The 24,457-nt window shown below is 48.5% G+C and overlaps 1 protein-coding gene across 1 annotated transcript; it reads left to right on the top strand.

The window, feature by feature from the left end:
- Nucleotides 1–2,092: 2,092 nt before the first annotated feature.
- LOC105566353 (myeloid zinc finger 1-like) lies at nucleotides 2,093–23,312 on the top strand. Its single transcript, XM_012020271.1, has 3 exons — nucleotides 2,093–2,533; nucleotides 18,540–19,655; nucleotides 20,661–23,312. The coding sequence occupies exons 1-3, from the start codon at nucleotides 2,431–2,433 to the stop codon at nucleotides 21,665–21,667; spliced, it is 2,226 nt and encodes a 741-aa protein (XP_011875661.1). The 5' UTR covers nucleotides 2,093–2,430; the 3' UTR covers nucleotides 21,668–23,312.
- The last annotated feature ends 1,145 nt before the right edge of the window (nucleotides 23,313–24,457 follow it).

The raw sequence follows: 24,457 nt of genomic DNA, 5'->3' as shown, positions 1-24,457 counted from the left end.
AGTCGAGTCGGCGCGTCACACGTNTACACGCGCAGGCACGCTCGTATCCAGCATCCAACGCCGCCGCCGCCGCCGCCGCCGCCGCCGACGACGACGACGACGACGACGCTATCCCTTAGCATGCGACTAGCCCGCTCTCGCGGGCGCATCGGCCCCCTTTGTTTTCGCGGCGTGGCGCGGCGCAGCGCGGCGCGGCGCGGCGTCGCGAGGGCGAGCACGTGGCTGCGAGGTTGCGGGCATAGTCAGTGAAAATCATCGTGCGCGGACATTGGATGGCGGGAAACGTGCGTGATAGCGCGGCGGCGGCGGCGGCTCGCCGCCGCCGCCGCGGAGGGAGGCCCTAATCAACCTGGCGCGTGAACCTAGCCCCACGCGAGATACGCGGGGTGGGAACGCGCGAGGTGGAGGAGGCGGCGGAGGAGACGGCGGAGAGACGCGGCGGCCCAGGGGGGCGGGAGGGAGGGAAGCAGAAGACGACGACGACGACGGTGCTCTCTCGCCGGGCGATCGCCGGCAAGGCCGGGGACAGAGAGCGGAGACGGTTATCGCGGAAGTTCGGCAATTATAGGTGCCGGGTCGTTTTTTTCCCTTTCTTCCTTTTTTCCCCCTTTTTTTCGACGAGTGATATTGATTTGGGAGAGGCAGTTCGTATTCGCGGCACGAGCATACCTTGTGACTCGCGGAGGCGATGCCGCGCCGCCAGCGCGATGCATCACGGCGCAGCGCGCATTGAGGGGTGCGCGTCGGCTCGCCGGGAGTGCGAGGGGAGCGCGTGGAGAGGTGGGGGGGGCCGGAGGGACGGCCGAGGGGGAGGACGGCGGGAGGAACGCGCGACGGCCCGAGCGGGAGTGGGAGAGAGAGGCGAGGGCGATCGGCCGGCTCCCCGCCGCTCGGTCGTTCCCCTACGCCGAAAGGCCGCCCCACCGCGCGCCCGCCGACCCCCCTCCACGGGTTCAACGAATATAGCTTCCTCGCTTCGCCTCCTCCCGACTCTCCCCTTCCTGCCGTCGGTCCTCGCCGTCGGCCGTCTCGTTCTCTACCACCGCCGCCGCCACCACCGCCAACCTCCTCTCGTCAGGAACGAACGCTGAATCTCGACTGCCCGCGACTGTTTTACCGATTTCGTCGGCGATCGAGGCAACGGGGGGACTCGGCTGCTTTTTCAAATCGCAATATCGAAGCGTCGACCGTCGGTCGACGGCTCGATCGCGTATGTTTTTGGGACGACAATTTCAGGCAATGGTTCGCCGGACTGGGCGATTTTTATGGAAAACGCGTAAGCCGCTCGCCGAAGGCGATTGACGATCGATTACCGTCGGAGCGACTCGCTCGTAAATCGCCAAGTCTCGCGGACTGTCGCGTCGTTCTTCTCGCGAAACGACGCGCCGACGATCCACGGAGACGCGAGAATCTAAATTGATGCACCGACGCGAATCGAGTAACAATCGGATCGCGTCGCCGAACATTGCCCAAACGCTCGGTCCAATTGCGGAGATTCTCCGCTCGGGACTTGAATTTCGTCTCCGAACAACTTTCCGCCCTCGAGCGGGAAACAACAACGTTACCCTTGCGGATGCGATTCGCCCCTGCAGCCGTCGCTGCCGCCGCCGTCGCCGCCACCACCGCCGCCGCCGCCGCCGCCGCCGCCGCCACCCCACCGCGACTCGTTCCACGGCACCTTCTCCGCTCTCGCGTCCTCACCCGATGTTCTCTACCATCCCAAACCCGAACCAGTCCAGAAATCCCCACTCCGATCGCGCGTGCACCGCGACGACGGAAGTGTGGCAACACCGCAGAGCGCTCGCCAGTGTCTCGGTCTTGGCGAGTTACTCGGGGGGGCTCAGGCCGAGTCTACCGAGATTGTGTCTGCCGGCGCGGGTAACCCGAAAGCGAGTGTGGCGAGGATTAAAGTCGCGGGCCGTTTCCCGGCATGCGAGACCGTCTCGCTGCTGTCTGAAGGCCGTACAAGAACGCACGTAGAACGGCGCGCCAACGATAAGAAAAGTTTCACGGCCGCGGATCTAGAGGAGGAAACCGACGGTGACGACGACGACGACGACGACGACGGCGACGGCGACGACGACGAGGACAACAACGACGACGGCGACGGGGACGACGAGGAGGAGATAAAGCAGGAGACGAAACAGCGGGCACGGCAGCGGAAGAAAGAAGAAAAAGCGGCGGCGGAGGAGGAGGAAGAGGAGGAGGACGTATCGTCGCCGCGCGCGCGACAGACGTAGCAAGGGCAGGAGGAAGCCGACGAGGCCGGGCGCCGCGCGCTCGCACGTTGCCGTGCCGCGCTTTACTATACCGCGGCCACACGCGCACCGCGTCGTGATCCGCGTACGCGCGCGTGAAACGCACACGCGCACCATATTACATATTTATATGCATACACGGTGACCCGCGCGCGGAGATAATACAGTGTAAATGGCGCTCTCGGCGCAGAACCAGTCGACGTCGTACGTGAACTTGTATTATTCGATCGTCCAGCGTGCGGCGACGCGCTACTTTAAGGAATATTACAATTCCGGTAAGTACCAGTTACTCGCGCGCGCGCGCGCGTTTACGTACGCGCGTGGCCCCCGTCCGCGTGGAGACGCGCGACCGACGGGGACGAGAGCCGGCGACGGCGAGCCGCGGTCGTCGTCGTCGCGTCGTCCCCCGCGCGCGCGCCACGTCAGCGCGTGCCCTCCCGCGAACCTTAACCCTCGTGTGTCCGCGTCGGGCGCCGGTGGCCACCTGTGCGTCCACGTTTCGGCGAAACGCGACGTGATCGCGCGCGCCGCGCGCCGTACACGCGCGCTTTCGAATTTTCCCGCCGACATCCTCTCCCCCCCCCCTCCCCCCGCGCTCGGCGCCGGTCGCCGCCGCCGCCGCCGCCGCCGCTCGTCCGCAAGACAACCCGCTTCGGCTCTCCGCCGCTAGTTAATTTCGACGATCGCCCCCCCCGCGCGTCCGACGCGAACGTGGACAATTTTCGAGCGCGCGAAAATTTTCAACTCTGCGCGCGCGACGCCGATGGAGACACGTGAGCGGGTCGCCGCGGCGACCTGAAGAAATTTCGCTAAAACCGCTTCGGTTTCAATCTCTGCTCTTCTCTCCGCGTCTTTCAGCCGAGTACCCTTTCCTCTCTCTTTCTCTCTCTCTCTCTCTCTCTCTTCCGTCCCCTCCCCCTGTCCCCTACACGATCGCGTGTGCACGTACGCATACCGAGACAGTTACAGGAGCAAACTATAACGTGCCGACGACTGCTAGTGGTAGAAGTGTTCTTCCGACTGCGATTAACAACTCTAGTTAGACACGTGTCTCGTGCGAAACTCGTGTATGCTGCGGTCGAACTCGAGGCTCGATTGAACGAGACGCGTTTAATGTACGGGAGATCGAAAGGGAGAGAAGGAGAAAGAGAGAACCGAGAGAGAGAGAGAGAGTGGAGAGGTGCATAGGGTGAACCAGAAGGGGGACCAGAGATTATTGCTGTCCGTCGGTCAACGTCTGGTACACGAAACTCCTTGCGCAACGGCGAACAGAGAGGGAAAAGTCGCGTGTCCGTGGCTACCGCGCGAGGCGAAAACAAGCGAAAGCGCGTAAGGGGGTAGAGGAAGAAGGAGAGACGTACTCACTACAAATCCCCCCCTCGTGTGCACCGGCACCGGGTGCGAAGCGATGTTTAGCACCGGCTATGAATCGGAGTGCTGAGCGGCAAGACCAGTCGTATCCTGGCGGCGCGTATGAATAAAAAGGGAAACACCCCGCAAAAATCAGAAACCAATTCGAGATTAAACGCGAGACTGGTAATTAAGTAATTGTACGATAATAGTAAGCTCCGCGCTCGGGAACTAATCATAAAATTGGATCTCGAACCGATAAAATCTCTTTATTATGGAACACGTTACCACGAGAGACGGGGAATTCAATTAGTGTCCTGGACCAAAACATTTCTCGCTACGGAACATCGATATGGAGGAGATGCAAAGAAAGTGGCGGTGTCGATCGTACGAGCCGCTTCGTAAATTTAGCCGAACGTGTCGCGCTCCAACGGTGGTAGAATAATTTTACAAAGGAAAACAAATACAGAGACCGAGGGACAGAGTGAGAGAGAGAGAGAGAGGAAAAAAAATAATCCGAGTTCGAGTGCGATTACTCCGCACACGTGTAACCGTGATCGTTGCGATATAAATTGGACGGAAGTCGATGATTAAATATGCCGGCGAATACGCGTGTGATTTAAAGAAGGATGAGGCACAGTGCTGTAGTTTATCGCCCAGGTATGCATCGCCAATTAAATATTTGTAGATAAAACAGCGCGAGAAGTTGTTGAAAAGTGCATCGGCATTTTTAATGGTATGCGGAAAATTATTCAGACACGTACGTAACAGTAGAATGCAATAATATGCGCGCGATAATAGCGGGAGAACTTTTTCGAGGGATACGCCACAATAGTAAATAAAAAATGAGACCGAAACAGCCACGTAATTAAGCTGTAATAGCATTAGCCCGCGTCGTGTCAGCGCATTTATGGTTATATTAATTATTTACAGCATCGCTCGCGGTAACGATAGCTGCGCATTGATCGCCGCTCATCGTTGATCCGTATCTTTCAATTAGCCGAAATATATGAAATTAAATTAATTCGTTACTGACGCGGCTACCAGGCTGCACTCTTCGATAATTAAACGTCCCGGCGAAACGTTATTAACGCAATACGGACCATTTGCTTCGTCCCGCCGTCTGCGTGTCGCGGTAACGTACACGAATTGCAATCGAATTCACACGACGGGTTTGCCCGAAAGCCCCGTTCCTTTTCTCTCTCGCGCGAGACAAGAAGGGAAAGAAGAGAGTTACGTGACGATACGCGAGACACAATCGCGTAATATCTACCGAGTCGCGGGTCATTTAATCGGTCCCCGAATTATCGCCTAGTGACGAAACGTGCGGGGCGATAAGTTTTCGTGCTATCCTCCGACGGTTCGCGCTGTAGCTTTCTCACATAGAGAGAGAGAGAGAGATCCGCATTTGGAATCGGTCTGAAGGGAAATAATCCGATTGTCGTTTTCGTCCTCCGATTCATGGAGTAATTCAACGGCGAGATAACACACGCCGGACACACTTTCCGCGCCTTCCGTTGCTCAACGATTCGTCGACCAGTCCCGGGATTGACTTTTTCTCAGCGGGAATTCGATGCCGCGACTCTATCTCGCTGACTTTTTAATATTCAACTTCGAGTATCTTCGAAATGCTAATCCTCGAATCAAAACTTTCTTTCAAATGCCGCTTAAGACTGATCCACAATGTGCTCTTTCCGTCTGTATAAAACAGAAACATTCCGTTTTATACAAGCAAATGAAAAGGCTTAAAAAATTTGCCGACAAAGATTGTACGGTATAACATACAATTTATCAACTTGTATAAATTCTTTAGCGACGTTTTTATTGGCCACACGGAGACAATTTTTTTCTTAAAATTTATCCTGAAAATTATGTGATTACGTACTGCTGATTCTTTCCTTTTCTTTTCGATTAACGCAAAAAGGTGCTCGCGTGGCTGAAACGAAGATTAGGGCACTGGCGATGCGCGTGGTGCAATTTAAACAAGGATCATGATGTGCTGAGCGAAAGCATTTTATGTACAGTGATGGACGAAATGGTCACGACCCTTTTTTTTAATAAGTTTAGGAACGTGCATTCAGATCGAGGGTTTCAAAATCTTTTTCGCCGAGGAACATTTTACGCGACGGCCATTCCGAAACCATTTCGCGCGTTTCCGATCTATTTCTCGAGTTCCTAAACTCATTTAAACAAAAAGTGCCCATCTGTCCATCACTGTACACGTGACAAATCTCCCTTCCTCTTCTACACGGAGAGAATTTTTTCTTAAAATTTTTCCTGAAAATCGTGCAATCGTGGGACAACGTGGCATTTCGAAGAATTTTATGAGAGTCTTTTAAATTTTGCCATACATTTTACTAGTAACTTATACTTGTTAGTATACATTTTACCGGTAGAATGTATGGTAATGTTTCGAAAAACTTTCATACAGTTGCTGAAAATGCCACGTTGCCCCAGGATTACATGATTTTCAGAGTAAATTTTAAGAGAAAATTCTTTCTGCGTACAGTATAGAACAAGGAGGTAACCGCTAGCTAAAATGTCCCACCGATTACATGATTTCGTTAGATTTCACACGATTTCGTTTAATTGCAAATAATGTTCTTATGTGCACGTATAAAGTACGTGTGACGTTATTAAATCTCAAAGAGCTGTTAGATTTTCTCAAAGCATTTTTTTTTTATTTTACTAATAAGTGTTTGTAGAGGTAATTTCAGTTAAGATTGTAGTATTCGGTTAGGTAGAAAACGTGTTTCCTAGCTTCCCACTTCTCCCACTAGTCTAACCGTGGTCTTAACGAGAAATAATTTTGTATTTGTATCTACCGTTTATTATTTTAAATTCGCGTGCAAAGGTGTATCAACGTTTCAACTCACTGTTTCAACAGCAACTACTTCAGTTCTTATTATGAAAAGAGTAATACGCGCTTATAGGTGTGAACTATGATATATATTTAGATATTCACTACAGGAAGGTTTTCCAATCTCTTGTTAAGATAACTAAGTGTTAAATTATATGTCTGTCTTTGCCTAATTTGAAGGAAAAACAAAGAGCTGTATAGGATTTAACTATTAGTTAACTTACCAAGAGATTGGAATAACCGGGCCTAAGAGAAATAAATTTTGGGGGAAAATAGAAACAAGTTGAGAAAACGTTGAAAATAACAAGTGAAGAAAATGAAGACAAAACAATTATATAGGGATTTCGTAAGGATTTCATAATGACTTCGAAGACACTGTCCCACGATTACATTAAGTGATTACCCCCTTGATATAGAATGTTTCTAGACGCAAAGAACATTGCAGACCAGACTTTGAAAGGAAGATGTTTCGTCGTCTAACGTAATCGCTGAATATCTTCCTTATCGCGCAGTTGACCGTGCGATTACCCGAGTAGAAATGAAATCAAGCATGCCTTGTGTATACAAAGTGTCCAGTGGTCAGGGAAATCTGGAAAACCGGGAATTGTCAGGAAATTTGAGAAATCTGTAAATGTCAGGGAAAGTCTGGAAATTTTACGATTTATCTGGATTTTTTACATCGTTTCACATTTTTCTGAATAATTTAAAGTTTTTAGAAAATTAACTTTTTTTTTGGCTCTCAGTACACTAATTTTCTGTTTTGCTAAACGTCAATTTATTTATAAGCGTGGTCGGTAATTTATATTTTCATCGTCGTGTTATTTTATTTCAATATGTTCAACTGAGACAAAACTATAAAAAAAAGATGAATTACTAAACACTATACTATCTAAGTAAGTTACTATCTGGTATGTTGCAAACAAAATGCAGTTAAGCAAAACGAAAGCATCAATATGATTACGTACGGTATCACAAATGGTTCGAATGATTTGTAATGGTATGTTCGTTTCTATTACGCAATGTATTATACATAGATGGTATAATTGCTTTAATTTAAATTTTTACCTTTTTAAATCCCGGACTTTTGTTTCCCGAGAAAAATATTTCAAGGACTTCGTCATTTAACATTTACTTGATTTACCATACAGATGTACGCAAATTATGCATCTTGAAAAAAGTTACACTAAACGGTCAGGGAAAAATTAATGGCGGCTCCTGGGAAACCTGAAAAAGTCGGGGAATTTTTTTCATTGAGTTTGCTGGACACGGTATAATCAGGGGCCTGGTAGGAAGGAAGTAAGGAATGCTCTAACAAGGAAATTCCGACATGTGCCGATCAGTGCCGCGCCTGATGAGTCTGATTTTCTCATAAGATTTGATAAACGTTTACCTGAATATACAGTACTAGTACCACTCGCTGCCGCGACGTGGCGAACGCGTGTTAGTCTTTCTCGTAAGTAAAAATCATCCCGTATTAGTGTAAGAGGCGAGCCGACAGCGAGTTGTCTGGTACTTTTGATGACTATATAATTTAACACAATTCAAAATTAGTTTAAAAAATTAAATTTTACGTCCTTAGAGGCGTTCAGGCATAATCTCACAAATGGTAGCTTCGCACCACCGGCCGCTCGACCGAGTGCGTCAACCAAATGTCCGAATCTGCGGTTCCTCTCGTACTGAGCAGGATTACTATTACATTGAAGTTTTGATAAGGAAATCCTGATCAGGCAATTTTAATTCTCGACGTTATATTTACGGTCAGGGCCCTATCAGGGCTGCCTGATGAGTGCCTGATCAGGCATTAAGGCATCCTTATTAGGCCCCTACCAGGACCCTACTAAAATTTGCGCTTGGGACGTGGTTCGTCAAAAATCGGCCGGGAGTCGCTCGCAGCTGTTGCGAAACCTCGCAGGTAACGCGACCGTTCCAAAGCGCGCTTGTCGCCAAGTCTACAGTACCGCGAGTCGCCGTTCCTTTTCGGAGGACGTGAAAATGACGCGCAACGCTTTCACCGAAACGTATCGATAAGGATTCGTTCGGTACGAATCTCGACAATGGAAAAGCCACTCGCGCCGATCGAGGCGCGCTGCCTGGTCAAGGTGAGCGTCGTCGGCCGAGGACTCTCGTGCTCTTTGTGACCGAGAAATACAACGGCCGGCAATCGTGAGTGAGCGCCTACGGCCTGCGGCAGCGGGTTCCAGCCGAGGGCGAATGACAGCGGAGGAAGGTCGATGACGGAGCGCTCGCTCGTCTCGAATGCCGCGCGACGAATGGGATTGATCTTTCCCCGTTGCCGAGATCCCACTTCGGTCGGCACGACTCCGATGTTTATCCTCTGCCGTGCGTATTTGCCGTCCCCGTTACGCAGTCGCGTGGGCGCTATGAAGATTTAATTGTTGAGAGGACAAGTGTTTAGCGTGGACTTGAAAAGTACCGCGGCGCGTCGCGCCAAGGGTTAATCCGATTTCCGAATTCTGCTCGATAGGTTCGCTCTCGCTCTCGCGCCGTGCCCGAAGGACGTGGTGGCCGCCGCGGCGAGGAACTCGGGCGCGATTATATTTGCGACGGGGAAATATAGACTTTGCGCGCATTGCTGGAAAGAGACGGATTGCCTATTTAGATATGCCACCCTGATAACAGTGCCGGTGAAAATTTAGTACGTGTCGGACTGTATGCGTCAAATCGACCTTAAATGCGCACTTTCGACAATTGGCGCGCGCCAAAATTTTCTTCGTTTATAAAATTAAATTATCGATGACTGCGTTCGGCGGAAAAAGCTACAGTTGTAAAATTCGTAAATTTCATTGGAGTGCGTGCTTTTACATTCCGCCATGATAAAAAGCGTACGCCAATCGGATTCAAGATTTTCACAACAATTGGGAAGCAACCTTTTCCGCTGAACGCGGCCAAAGACGATCCATATCCGTTTGAAATATAATGCTTCTTCTCGGACGCAACGTGGATATTTTACAGCCACGACGAAAACAACGCGATGCGGTATGCGTGATTAGGTACGGGCGATCGAGGCGCTAGACCGATAATAACTTTCAACGTTGATACGTTCGCCGCGCCGCGCCGATAATAATTGTCATATTGTCTTGACGATCGCGTGAATATCTTAATCGCGCGACGTATGTACATACACCCGGTACCGCGTTAAGGCGAACGTAATCGCGGACTATCGTTATATTCCGCGGCGTTTATACGCGGCGTGGTTTACGCTCGAGAAAATCAGTGTACCTGCACAATTAAATGACTCGTAAAACAGTCGTGAAAGAGTGGCGCGGAGTGCGGCCGCGATTATTTCCATTATTATTACGTAAACGCATATTTAAGCCCATCTCGCGCGCATTAGACGTTCGGCCGTTCGGGTGCACAGTCGCTCGCTGAAGGACTGAGATATTTTTAGAAATCATCTTGCCGCTCTTGTCATTGTTTTCTTTGGAAATAACGTATCATTATAGATGGATATTGTCACTTTCAGCGTGTCAAGTGTAATCCCGGCGAGTCTAGCATTAGACGCAGTTACGATGACATAATGCCTCCTAAGATTTCTCTCGAACGGGTTTTACATAAAGTGCAAGTTGTAAAGCTCGTAAATATTTGTGCGCGTCCGCGTAAGCCAAAGTCACGTTTTCGCCGGGAGTTTAGTGCCGGCGGATTCAACCTTGACTCGAATTCGCGAAGGCGGTCGACGTTACTAATGGGGATTGTGGAAAAATATTAATCTCGAAAATTGCTATTTTCTTTTTCCGTCCAAAGTTCCGCCTCCATTCCGCCAGGTATATTCGTCGCGTTGCGAGATAATTATGACGTAATGTGATAAAATCGCGAGATGCAACGCTGAAATATGTATCGCGCGACACGACAGGAAGAAGGATACGCTCCGCGGAGACGCTCTGTACGTGATACGCGCAAAGTGCCGACGGTATTCCTTTTCTTAAATGCATCAGGATTCCTAATCGTAACATGTAATGCGAGATACCGTGAAATATCGCGCGAGACACTACAAGAAACGCATTGTACAAAGATTGTAATTGTCTGAAGATGCGAGTATAGTCGAATCGCTGCGTGGATGAGTCATTTTTATTGAATAGGGTGGAGAGAGCGAGAGAGAGAGAGAGAGAGAGGGAGGGACGGGAGGAAGAGGGAAAGCGCCGACGTCGCGCGTGCATTCGGAAAATAAACGCGTCGACGAGTTTATCGTTTGACTCCTGGCGATAAAAGAGCGATCATTGCTCCGTATCATTCGTAATATAAGAATTAATGCAAACGAACGGGCTCGCATGTAGAAAATCCGCGATCGACCCGATTCAATCCGCTGTGGATGTGCAATAATTATAGATGCGTACACGCGCTTTGCTGTCCACTTTATCTTTGTAAATTACGTATTAATGGCGCAGCGTGGTAAAAACGGCAGCGAATTATAATATTTAGCCTGTAATGACGTTAGAAAAAAACTTTCGGTCTAAATGATATATGTGACCGATAAAATCAACCGGCGAATCTGTGAATAAATCTACGATGATTATGAATGTTTATATTCTGTCGGTCGGGCCGGCCTTTATAAATTATGCATCAGCGGTCCACTTGTGAGAAAAAAATCATATTTAATTCGCATCGTCTGATATTGCTTTAGATGTGATTTTGATGAAATACTTTACTCGAATGTAATGAATGTCGCGGCGCTCCGTGGCAACGTATCGGAATTAAATAAATAAATAGATAAATTGCGGCTAATGAAATCAATTCACATGTTTTATCTCGGCTGTCCAAACTTCATAAATTATGCATTAATGTATAAAAAATTGCAGCGAGTCCGAGTCGCAACGTCTGCTATGCACCGTTTTACAACTTTTCCACTTAAACAATTAATATCGCGGCACAACGGAGAGCTAAATAGAATAATAAATATCGCCCGAACGCGAAATGTTTTTAATTGGATCGTTATCAGATTCGATTACGAGCTCGCTTACGAGGCGCGACAGGGACACGTCGGTTTCACGCGCGTTTCGCGCGTATTTGCGCAAATCCGCGGTGGTCTTGGACGTGAGCGCGCGAATTGTTTTATAAGGCAGAAATAATATACTCCGCGAGTGCATTCGAGCATCCGTCAAAAATATCGCGGTAACAATAGCGAAAGAAAAAAAATATATCCGACGTTTCGACTTCGTCAATGCGTGCAGTACACTCTCGAGCTAACAGCGGGCGTATTTCGTTTCTGTCTATTTTTCTGAAAACAAACATTCGATCTGACGAGCTGAATAACGCCAATGGAACACTAGGAAAGGACCACTCGTTTCTGGAGCACTCTTCGGAGCGCCATCGCGGAAAGTTATGTTTTTGTTGCGCCCGTTTCGTTTTTTGCCACCCCCACGTACGACCGCCGCGCGAGGGAGGTCCCTTGAACGGTTCGATAGGAATATGGGCCGCAGGTATTTCCTCTGACATTCGATAAATAGCGGCCGATGTTTGCTTTCGCAAATGAATGCCTCTCCCCACCCGTGAGATCCTCGCGCAGTTTAATTCCTAACTTATATCTCGCCGTGCTGACATTACATCGGCAAGTCCTTCGAGCAGCTCGCTCGATGCAAATTCATCGATCGTCCTTTACGGTAGGCTTGCACATAAAGATCCCACGTGTAAAGATCGATAAGAATTGACGTATTGCTGGAGAGGTAGAAGCCGCACGTTGCCTGGTGATATTTGCGCGATTCGGATCGGCGTAACCTGCCAAGTCCAAGTGCTTAGAACGGCCAATCAATAAGATATCGCGACGAGGCAAAAACCAGCCATCGCGTAATTTATACGCAACTCCCACGCGAAGTGCACATTGCCGCTGCGGCGCGCTCCGAAAACGACGCGGCCACGTATGGCGTTACACGCCGCGAATATTGCGTTCGCGGATCTCGCCCGTGACCACAATAATCGGACGTTCTTTCGTTTGCGCGGATCCATAAATTAAACCAACGAAACCGCTTCATTTAAAGTAGCGCGTCGTTATCTATCGCGGCTCTCTCCCGAGAATTTTGCCGGCGGTGTTTAACGTGTTATGTAATGCAATATTTACAATACGCAAGGTATGTGTCAAAACACCTGTACCAATATTATAGAATGAGCGCCGAGCGCGGACGGAAAATGATGCGAGGAATGATACGCGCGTGTTTGCTCGCGCCGCGAGAACAATATGTCAAAAATCTGAAAATCCCGAGGAGCGTTAGCGCGAGAACAATTCGAGAGTCCCGGCGATCCGAGGAGCGGGGAATTTTTGCACATGGCGTCTGACGAGGCGTACCTTGTTTTATCTGCGGATTTATCTGCAAAGTGTGTCGCGGGTTTCTGTCAGCCAGCGTAAAACTCGTCGATCTAATACTATGTATCGGGTTTTCTCCTTCGATATTTTCTTTTATTGTATACGCATATCGCGCAGACAGCGCCTTCACTCCGAGCCCACAAAGTCGCTTTCACCTGTTCAATTAAATCCGCACTTTCGACCAAAGACACTCTATTTCGCGATTTTGTCAGCGCGAGGTAGAGGAGGTCGAGCTCCTATTCTCACTTCTCCCTTTTTCCTGTCTAATTTACGGCACCGTTAAGACGGGCCGGAAGCCAGTGCAATCCGCGTAAAAATAATCGGACCGATCGCCACTTTTATTTCCCCCTGGTCATTACAAATCCAGCGGTCATTAACTCTAATTATCATTAATTTACGACGCGACGCAAACGCCGGAGTCGTCCAGACTCGTCAAAAGCGCCCAAGTACGTCTCTCTCAATTTTTTCTCCCTCCTCGACGTAGTTTGCCGAACATTTTATCGACGTGTAAATGAAGCAAAAACTCATTTTAATGCCGTGCAAAAAGACGAAAAGCAAGAGCTCTATGTTTATTCGCGATAATAGCGTCGCGACGATTGACGCATTCCGCATATTTGTTTCCACTACAGGAGATTGACCCCCTTCCCCTCCCGTCGAAATTGCACACCGGTTTTGAACCCCGTGTTGCGGCGCAAGTTTTTCGATTGTTTGCCTGGAATAAAGCGCGATTCCCACCACTCGGGGGTGGGGGGAGGGGGGGGGAATCGACGGGATCGACCTGGCGACTTAAATCTACGAGCCGCCGCGGCAGGAAAAATCTTTAAAAATGCTGGCCCCGACGAAAAAAGCGCGCATGTGCAGCCACGAGCCATCTCTCTTCCCTTGCTCCTCTTTCTCGCCTCCTACCGCCGATGCGCCACGGTCCTCCCGGCTTCGCTTTATGCGTTTCTCGCAGCCAAAACAAATCGTAAAGACGCCCGGCGGAGTGCAATCCCATGCTTGTTACCGAAAAATCAATGATATCATCGGCGACTTTTCGCAAACGCGAAATACCATTCCACCAAGTACCGTACCATGCGATAGACGAACAACTTTACGTTTTTTACTCGACGAGTTTCCATACTTGAATACAAGTTTCGCTGTGCATTGCCGATATTTCCAACTCTGTTACTCGGTCTGGACATTTTTTTTCGGCCGAGAGAAGCTCCAGTTTTGTCAAAAGGTCCGCTTTCGAAATATCAACGAGAGCCAGTTACGGGTAAATTATCCGGCTCTTATCGACTAAATTGTATCTCACGCGCGCTGTACAATTTTTCTACTTCTGCGGTCTTCTCGTGTGTCGTTAAACAACTATGCGATCACGCCTCCTTTCTTTCGCCGGCAATAATTTCTACCAAGATTTCTTTCCGATTTCTGTTGACGCAAGTGTTGCTAGTCAATTCAAGTGTCTCTCGGTGTGCTTACTCCAGCTCTAAATGAGATATCGATATCACGGGAAATATTGACTGATGCGCGACAGTGTAATGCGTGGTCTACAATACGTGGAGTAAGCGTGGAGTAAGGAGTAAGGGAGGCCCTAACTTCTAGCTTTTGGTGTAAGGAAGCTGAAATACGGGCATGATTTTTAAAATAATTGTAACACTGACTGGTGGCATTTTGATTCACCGGGAGTAAGCCTAAGAGCTGAAGTAGGAGTAAGAAATAAAATGGATTTATTTCCTTACTCCAGCTTACTCCATGTATTGTAGACCAGCCTTAAGGCCATTCTACAATTGCGTAAACGTGGTTGTACAGTGTTGTAAAACACAGTTTTAAACTAGCATTTCCGATTATAAAGCCTGTTGTAAAAGATGGCTGAACTTCATCTTTCACGACTACAACGACGTAGGACGGAAAAATTAACCGATCATTCACTTCAATTATGACGTATCTCACTCTATTGTATATTACTTTAATATACAACACTTACTACTACTTCTACTCCTACAACCCTCTACAACTACGTTTACGCAATTGTAGAATGGCCTTTAAGCGCCGGTCTACAATACGTGGAGTAAGCGTGGAGTAAGGAGTAAGAGAGAGCCCCAACTTCTAGCTTTTGGTGTAAGGCAGCTGAAATACAGGCATAATTTTTATAATATTTGTAACACTGATTGATGGCATTTTGATTCTCCGAGAGTAAGCCTAAGAGCTGAAGTAGGAGTAAGAAATAAAATGGATTTATTTCCTTACTCCTACTCCTTACTCCAGCTTACTCCATGTATTGTAGGCCAGCCTTAACACGTGTTTAAGATTTTCACGAGCCGCGGCATTTCCATCACTTCGAGCGACGCGTCGAGGGGAAACGTCCCCAAAATCCCCATTCACAAATTTCACTTGGAACGTTTCAGTTTTTACGCGGGGCGTCTATCGCGAGTTATTCCCAAGTTGTTGAAATAGCGTGCGATGCTGGAGACTTATGGCTCACGCTCTGTAAGAACTTGAGTGATAAACCGGTCCGAACGAACAAAACATCATTCAACAGGGATTCCTCGACATACGTGTTCCCCGTTCTAACCTGCGTAATAATGCAGCACTGTCGAAACAAGTACCGTCTCATTTTCACTTGCTGACTGTTCTTACGGAATTTCAATGCAGATTTGGATTCTAGCGAGTGAGTTTACTGCTCGATGCGGGGCCGACCTTACGATTAAACATTGATTGACACGGCACACAAACACTTTTGATCGTACCTGCTTGGCCGATTTTTTGTCTACGACCTATTAAATCATTTACGTTTAAGTATTTATGCCACTGAGTTGTTGAGCTTTGTGTTCGTTTGAGAACAACTCGCGAGTAAAGAAAATAAGAGAATGAAAGTAAGCGAACAACTCTCCGTAACACTCTCCACTGATATATCCATTTGTAAGTGCGACTTTCAAGAGTGACTCTCGACAGTATTTCTTTGAAATGAACAGTAGCCGCTTGTCTTTATGTGATTTGTGAAACATAACGCGCATCAAAATCAACTCCGAGATCTTACGATTGCTTAGTTGGTAAAGTTATAAGTGGATCGCGTCTCTCATTAAAGCTCGGTCGGATTGCAGCAAAACTTGGGAGTTCGTATCAACGCTTGCCAATGTTTATCCACGCGAATGCAAGGGAAATCGAAAGAACAATCTGGACCTTTCTTTAACGCAATTTAGCATTAAGAACGCCTCTCGAATAACCCGACACTATATAGGAAAGGTTCTCGCAATGGAGAGAAAACCATTTTTTTTCCTTTTTTCTAGCCTTCGCGAATATCTTTTTACTTTCTGTGTTTGAACAATTGGCCGAACAAGCTTTTATTACAATAGTAATTATTAATTATTATTATTATCATTATCGTTACTGTAGCACTTCATTCTTTAAGAAAGCTACATTTATCCACGAATCACAATTTCTCGCGAGAGTAAAATTTTTAAGCACGCGAAAAAATGCTTGTTTTACTTTATCAATTAAACTTTCAGTGGCCTTGATGTTTTTACCTTAACTGTCAATTTTCGTAAAGTGCACTTGCGGCTTACAAAAACTTCTCGCGAGACTTCTTTTTGCACGATATAGCTAATGACTTCCTGGGTGCGAAGGAAATTTGGACGATTGCTCCGGGATTCTGGATGTAATTAAGTGTTGCCGGGCGGAGATTGAGTTTAATGAGACGCAGCATCGCCTTGGCATAACTTTTGACAAATTCCTCGAAAATAAACCGGCTTTAGGGCAGGACTAGCGGACGCATTATAAGTTTTCTAGTGCAGGAGCGAACCGTATAATATACGTTAATTGTAAATGTAGAAAGAGACAGCAAATAAGAGCCCGACTACAGATGTTGGCGCGTAAATATTTACGTCGATACACGATTGATGCCTCTACAATGATACAATTGCTTGAGCTTTTCCTGCTATCGAGAAATATTGAAAAGCTTTTCAGTTTTTCTCATTGTGCAGTAGAACGCATCTGGTTAGAGAGACAGAAAGCGGTGTTTTGCAAAACAGAATTGCGCTACATGTACGCGCTAATTAAAAAATTCGCGCTAATCGTGGGACTCGCGAAATGTTACGCAGAATTATATCAATGACGATAACGACAGTCCTCGGGCCGCGAGTATCGCGCTAGCGTCACTTTTCGACCGGTTGCTTTTCTCTTAACCGCGATAACGGGATATTACAATGTTATCGCGCTGAAGATTCTCGAAATAGTTAAGTGCAATTATATGACGGGATAAACTTGGAACTGCAATAAACTAATCCCGGCATATCCGATGCACGTAGTATTATCTTAACAAATAACGGTCCTGTAACGAATAAATGCGACACAATAAAAACGATTATTTATAAATACGAATCGCGTGCAAACGATCGGTAGACGCGTATCGCATCGCGAAATGATCTTTTATTCTTGGCATAAATTTATGTATCTGTGAACTCGGTTAACAAATATTTCCAAGTCTTATCGTTATCTGTCATATGACAGCAACTACTACACATCAGACAACTTTCCATCTACTTCACGTCCTTCTGTACACATTCGTCCGAGTTTTTCGCTTTTATATATTTTCCATCTCCAGTAAATTAGCATTTATCCTACGTCCAATCAATTTTTTTAAGACAATAAGTTATCAAATATTTTTGTGTACAGTTCTGATTGATATAAATTGCGAATCTCGTAGATCGTGACTTGTTGCGTATCCAGGCGATAAAACTTCCGTGGGAACACTTTTCACGAAGAAACGGTATTGCATCAGATGAGTCATCCAACAAAGCAAACGCAAAAATTTTAACAGACCGCGAAAAATGCAGATTGAATGACAAAATGAAAGAAAACGAAGGCTGATGTAATTAGCCCGATAAGAGGAGGAATGCCTCGCGATATTACGTAACATAAATTCCGTAATCGTAAAACGACTTAAGCCGTCTTATTCCTCGCAACGTAATTGCGCGCGATAATACCGATTGGGCGAGACACATGTCTTAAATAAGCGTCTTAAATAGCGTGGTAAAGTTTAATTAAAAACTTGGCGCGATATGATTATCTTCCTTTGCGTTTGCCCCTTATTTTCGGGTTATTGTAATCGCATCCGCCTTTGTTACCCGTACGTTTCAAAAAATTAACGAGTACAAAAACTGAACGGATTATAAGTTCGATTTTATATTCGCGAGCGCCCAAGGACAGTATTCCTCAAGGATTCAGGAATCCAACGAATCGAACCGCGTGATTTTGTATCGCGTCTGCACCTTTAGCACCTTACAAGCTATCAACGCGATTATACGTAGTTCATAGATTTGACCTGCATAACAGCTATTGAACTTGTGAAGCGTGAACCGGACGTGTCTGTCCATGCGTGACCAGGAACGTGGTCTGATCTGATATTCTAGAGCGCGCATTCTAGGATCTGAGATTCTAAAGATGCAAACATCTGACTCGTGACCCAATTTCGAATAACGTTTTATTCTTAACCAAAATTAACCAAAAAACGCCTGCAAAGTTTAGCCTCATTTCACAAATACTGTCTATCCATTCGATATTTTGTCTATTCATTCTATAAAAAACTGTAAGTATACACGAAATTCGAGACGATATGTGTAATGGTCCGCTACCGATAAAATAACACGTTTTTTTTTATTGTATACAAGTGGAAAATGAAACGAGCAATTCACATTTCCTCTTTCACACAATAACGCGCGCTGTTATGTCAGCACTTGCCTAATTGCGAATCCTCTTTTGCATTGTTTACTTGCAGATACTGGCGCGCCCTACGTATTGTACAAAGATAACATGGAGAGACCCCAGGGTCAGTGGGGCCCGGGGCCGGGATCTCTCCAGGACGGTGGACTGTACCCTCAGCAGCAACAACAGCAACAGCAGCAACAGGGTTCCTCCTCGTCGGGAAGCCCACAGCAGGCCTGTGGACCTCCGGTCGAGGGCGAAAGCGGTCCCCCGCCCTCGTTAGCCTCGCCCGTGCCCTCACCATATCCCTCGGCGCCTCCCGAGCCTCAATCCTTGACTCCGCCGGACGATGACATACAATCGAGTCAAGCCACGTCCCAGCAGCAGCAACAACAGCAGCAGCAGCAGCAAACGCAGCAACAGGTCCAGCAGCAGCAACAGCAGCAGCAACAACAGCAGCAGCAGCAGCAAGTCCAACAACAACCTCAGCAGCAGCAACAAACGCAACAGCAAGATCACTCGCCGCAACAACAATTGACTCCTCACGCAGAGGTGGATCGCAGCGATTGCTTTCCCGGCGCCGGAGAGCTGCAGCAATATCCGCAACATTATTTCAAAGACTCCCGGCCGCACCCCTCACCGTCCGTGCCGCCGCATATGCTCACGCCCGGCGGCTTTTCCGCGCTGCATTATCTCAAGCAACCTGGAGTAATGCTGACGTCCCTCGGCCAAGGCGACGGCGGGCCCGGTCTGGACGCGCATCAGTACGCGAGTCCGGGCGCGCCGAATATGGCGACCGGGCTGCCTGACATTGTGCAGCAGAGCGGCAAATCGTCCAAGGCCGGCAACAGCGATCTACGTCTGTTCAAGTGCTTGACCTGCGGCAAAGACTTTAAGCAGAAGTCGACTCTGCTGCAGCACGAGCGGATCCACACAGACAGCCGGCCGTACGGATGTCCGGAGTGCGGCAAGCGGTTCCGTCAACAATCCCATCTCACGCAGCATCTGCGCATACACGCTAACGAGAAGCCGTACGCTTGCGTGTACTGCGAACGTACGTTCCGGCAGCGTGCCATCCTCAACCAGCATCTGCGCATCCACTCGGGTGAGAAGCCATACCAATGTCCGGAGTGCGGAAAACACTTCCGTCAGAAGGCGATCCTGAATCAGCACGTCCGCACACACCAAGGCGAGCATTTCTCTCTGCCTCCCAGACTCCCCAGAGGGCGTCCACCACAACTAAACACTGACCCACCCACCGGTTTTCACTCATTACTATCGAAAACACTGTCGCCACCGTCGTCACCATCGGCATCACCGCCATCGTCGTCATTGTAACGCCGTCATCACGTTCATTACCGCCGGCGGTACAATAACCCATACTAACGATTCATCTCGATTTTCACCTGCATCTGCACCAGTGGCGGATTTGCGGCTCGAAAAAGAGCACAGAATTATAAATTATTGACAGGACGATACGTTTCGAAATAAATGGGGGTAAATTCACCACTGGTCTATGTCATCTATATCCCTCACCAGCTTGCCGGAACGCGTTTTTTGCCTCAAAAGCTTCCAGAACTAACGACGACTTACCGGAGACAAGTACCGCGGTATCATCGGCCTCGTTGAAGCTAAGGCCAACCGGCGGGTAAGAACGGTTGAGCTGGACGCGACAGCGCTGGTGAGCTGTGAGATAGAGTAGCCTCCGTGTCCATTCTATGCGCTCCAACTTGTCATCCACCTAACCCGACTGCCCCTCTAATAACTCGAGTTTCTCGCGTGGCCCCTCCGTTAAAATCAACATCAGCCTGTCACGGATAATTACTTTCTCTAGCATTTCTTCCTCTCTATGCTTACTAATATACTAATAACTTTCCATGGGAATTGCAATAAATTGGGATAAATTCATGAGAATGTCCCAAACAGCACAAAAGTCCAAAAGACGCGTAAACGCCGTCGAACGAATCGGGGTACCTCAAGATACCTCGATTGAACTTGAACTCTTTCCCGGATATTTGTGCAGTCTGGGTGTTCTCATTGAATCGAAGAAACGTTTTAGAGGTCGCGCTACAATTGACACGTAGATAGATTTTGTCCTGTATCGTTGAACCGTAATCCGGGCTACTAACGTTCCTCTTGCACGTCCGCCGTCGAATACCGTCGATGAATCGTGGATACCGTTGTCTCGTTACAGACGTGAGCCCGCACCTCATCTTCAAGAACGGAATGACGCCGACCCTCTGGCCGCAGGACGTTCCCTTTCCTCCCGAAGAGGGTAAGGAGGAGGTGGCGTCGACATTCGGTGACACGGACACGCAGTCGGGCGCGTTCAGTCCGGCGCCGGACGCCAACTCCATCCAGTACCCGGCATACTTCAAAGATCCGAAGGGCGGCAACCATGCGGTCTTTGGCGCGGGTGGCTCGGGCAGCTTCGGCGCGTTGCAGTACATCAAGCAGCAGGGTGGCACGAAGAGCTGTCTACCCGATGTGATACAGCACGGCCGCTCGGCCGGCATGCCGTTGTACGTGCGTTGTCCGATCTGTCAGAAGGAGTTCAAGCAGAAGTCGACGCTGCTGCAGCACGGATGCATACACATCGAGTCGCGGCCGTACCCTTGCCCGGAGTGCGGCAAGCGGTTCCGACAACAGTCCCACCTCACGCAGCACTTGCGCATCCACACGAACGAGAAGCCGTACGGCTGCGTGTACTGCGGACGTAACTTCCGCCAGCGCACGATTCTCAATCAGCATCTGCGTATCCACACCGGTGAGAAGCCTTACAAGTGCCAGCAGTGCGGCAAGGACTTTCGCCAAAAGGCGATCCTGGACCAGCACACGCGCACTCACCAGGGCGACCGGCCGTTCTGTTGTCCGATGCCCAACTGCAGGCGGCGCTTCGCCACCGAGCCCGAGGTGAAGAAGCACATCGACAACCACATGAACCCGCACGCGGCCAAAGTGCGCCGGAATTCGAGCGGTGACACGAAGCCGCCCGGCACGCCCGCGGGCCTGGGTCCGGTACCCGTGCCCCGCGGCCTCACGCCGACGGTCGTCAAGCCGGAGCTCTACTTCCCGCAGTGCTACGCGCCCGCGTTCAACCATCAGCCGCCGGTCTCCACCGCGCAGTTCCCCGGCGCCCAGGCGAACGGCGTCTCCGTGACCGGCGAATTCAAGCCACCGACCGGTCTGCCGCCGCAGTGACTAACCGTCCATCCTGCCGCCTACTAGCAAGCAGGAATCCCCGCGCTGAGGTTTCAGCGCTGCTTCGGCCCCGCCGCCTTGGAAGCCGACGCAACGTCGAACGCCATCGCCGCCGCCGCCGCCGCCGCGTCTCGATGCGGTCAGCAGCCGATCCAGCAACACTACCCGTGACATTTATCATTGTGCATTTACTAGAGTCTCCTTTATTTTCGTCGTTTCACAACTCGCTCGCTCTTCTTGTTACATCGCTGCTCAGCAGAGCCTCGGGGAACACGCCCAGCTAGTCTTCAACTCGACGGTGAGAACGGTTTCGTCGCGCATTTCGTAACGCGTAACGCGAATATCCGAGGAACGTCGCGAAAACGTGCACTACACCGGTCGCTACGCCTCTGCTTGGCTGTCGGATCAAATTATCTCCGAGAGAAAAATCGCTTTTCTATCCCTCTCTGAATCGTAGCGCACCGGCTGTGATGTAAATAGAGAGATATAAATTTCGGGGATCGCTCTCGGGTACTTGTTTGACACACGTGTCTTTGGATTTTCGCGTTGCTCAAGAAGCAGGAAGGATATGTGCGACCGGGTCTCTCGTGTGACATTCGTCGAATATGCTATAATGTCACGCGCGCTGAACGACACCGCGGGAAGACGTTGTCGCTACTGAGTAACGAACGACGATTCGATTATACTTGCTCAGATACCAATCGATGACACTTAAACTCGTTAATAAGTTCGTGTGATACGCATTCTTTTTTTATTCTTTTTTATGGTGTACGCGGTCGCGACGCAATGTCCGTTAATTTCCGTTCTTCAGCGCGTCGAGTTAGATCGATGCCTCGTTGTTGTTGACGCACACACCGATCAACTAGTTAATTCGCTAGCAAATGCAAATACCGATTCCCGCATCTCCAAGTCGTCGATCTCGCACGAAGGACAAGTGACGTGAGGGGGAAACGCAGAAAAGCTCGGAAAAGCGGCCGCTGCTCACCGTCGAGTTTCTCGCTAGCCAGACCAAGGTAAAGTAACCAACGAAGAGTCTCGTCTATTCCTCCGTACGTATTTTTTATAATTAATCGATTACGACGTACCTTCGCGCGTTTCTTTCGTGGACAAGCGAATAGCACGAGAGTTCGAGGCTTACGCCCGCGAGACATAGGCGAATTCAAAGAGATCGCCGAGAGAGAAAGAGAGGGGAGAGATCCCTCTGAATCCGCCTATCTTCTCCTCGCGGGATGGTGCACGCGCCGCCCGGGGCGCTACCGCTCACCCTTCAAAATGCCACGTATCGCCAAACGGGTTGAAGATGTTCGATTTCGACCAGACTAAAACGATTGTGATACAATATTTAACTTGCCTATGTTTTAAAAGTTTCGCGGGAGAGAAAGAGAGAAAGAAAGTGTGAGTGAGCGAGTAAGTGAGAGTGAGAACGAGATATATATACATATATATACATATAATATTATATATATATGTATGTGTAGAGAGAGAGGGGGGGGGAGAGAGAGATGTTGTGCTTCTTGAGGGGAGCGCTTACACGACCACGAGAAGAATACCTGTAAATATGTAAAGCCGTTCACTCCAAACAAAAGAAGAAGAGGAAGAAGAAGAGGAGGCAGAACGAGGAGGAAAACAAACGACAGAGAAAGGTGAAGTATGCGAGCGCGTGCGAATGAGGCTGGGTGTGAATGAGACGAAAAAAATAAAAGGTACGACGTGAGTGAGAGGGTAGGAGAAGGACGACAGGGGGGGGGGTTGGGGCGGGAGGCGGGGAGGGGGAGATATGACGAGCAGAAAGGAGAAAGATACGAGAGATTATAGGTAGAATTTACGAGAACGACGCATCCTCCCACTGTGCTGAGCCGTAGCTTTCGGTCGCGATCGAGTCGTGAACGACGACGACGGTGATCCGCGACAGCATAGCGAAGGGGTGAGGAAAGGAGGGTAGGGAGGGGAGGGTGCGATTCTTGTATACTATAGTAATATTTGAATGTATATTTATACAGGTTATATTATATTCTAACTATATGACGATATTTTGAATCGGTTTTAAAATCAGATTGGTGCTGATAAAAGAAAACTAGGTAAGCGAGTACGAAAAAAAAAAACAAGAGGAGGGAACGTGGAAGAAGGCTGAGACACCGTAGAAGTTAGCGTTTAAGTAGCGTAGACGATAGCGTAGCTCAAAGTAAAGAAAAGACTTTGAAGGACCGCGCTCGCACGGGGTCCGCTCACATCTCGAAGAATTATCATCATCACTCGTTAAAAGGAAGGGGGAAAAAAAAGGAGGAAAGGAAAAATGGAAAAAGAAAAACAATTCGTGGCAATACTTAAATGAAGAGCAAAAATGGGAGGACGAAGGGGGGGGAGGGAGGCTTCGACGTATTAGAGAATAATCTTTTAAAATTTCTATATTAAGACGTGTGTGATCTCTCTAATTATTGTACATTACGTAATGAGTCTAAAACTTAGACGACGAGATGCGTTAGTATAATTACGATTACGTACGTATTAGGTGTTCTACAGTTAGTCTTTTGTCATTTAGAGACACAGAGATCTGAAGATGATAATTGCGCGGCCATATTCTCTGTGGCCTGTTCGTAGTGCCTCGGAATTGCTGCTCGCGGCAGTGATTTGACCGTATTTTTAGGAAGGTATATTATACTATATTGAGGAACCGCAATTATATTATACTCTCCAATATACAATATTAAAAAAAAGAAAAGAAAAGGGGGGGGGAATCGCGTCGTGAGGCGTCGCGTTAATAAAACGACTCATTAAATTATTATGACGAAA

This window comes from Vollenhovia emeryi, unplaced genomic scaffold (assembly GCF_000949405.1).
Source record: "Vollenhovia emeryi isolate VEMERY1.0 unplaced genomic scaffold, V.emery_V1.0 DF939145.1, whole genome shotgun sequence".
NCBI classification, from domain to species: Eukaryota; Metazoa; Arthropoda; class Insecta; order Hymenoptera; family Formicidae; genus Vollenhovia; species Vollenhovia emeryi.
The sequence above is the reverse complement of the archived record's forward strand: the minus strand, read 5'-3'. Positions and strand labels throughout refer to the sequence as shown.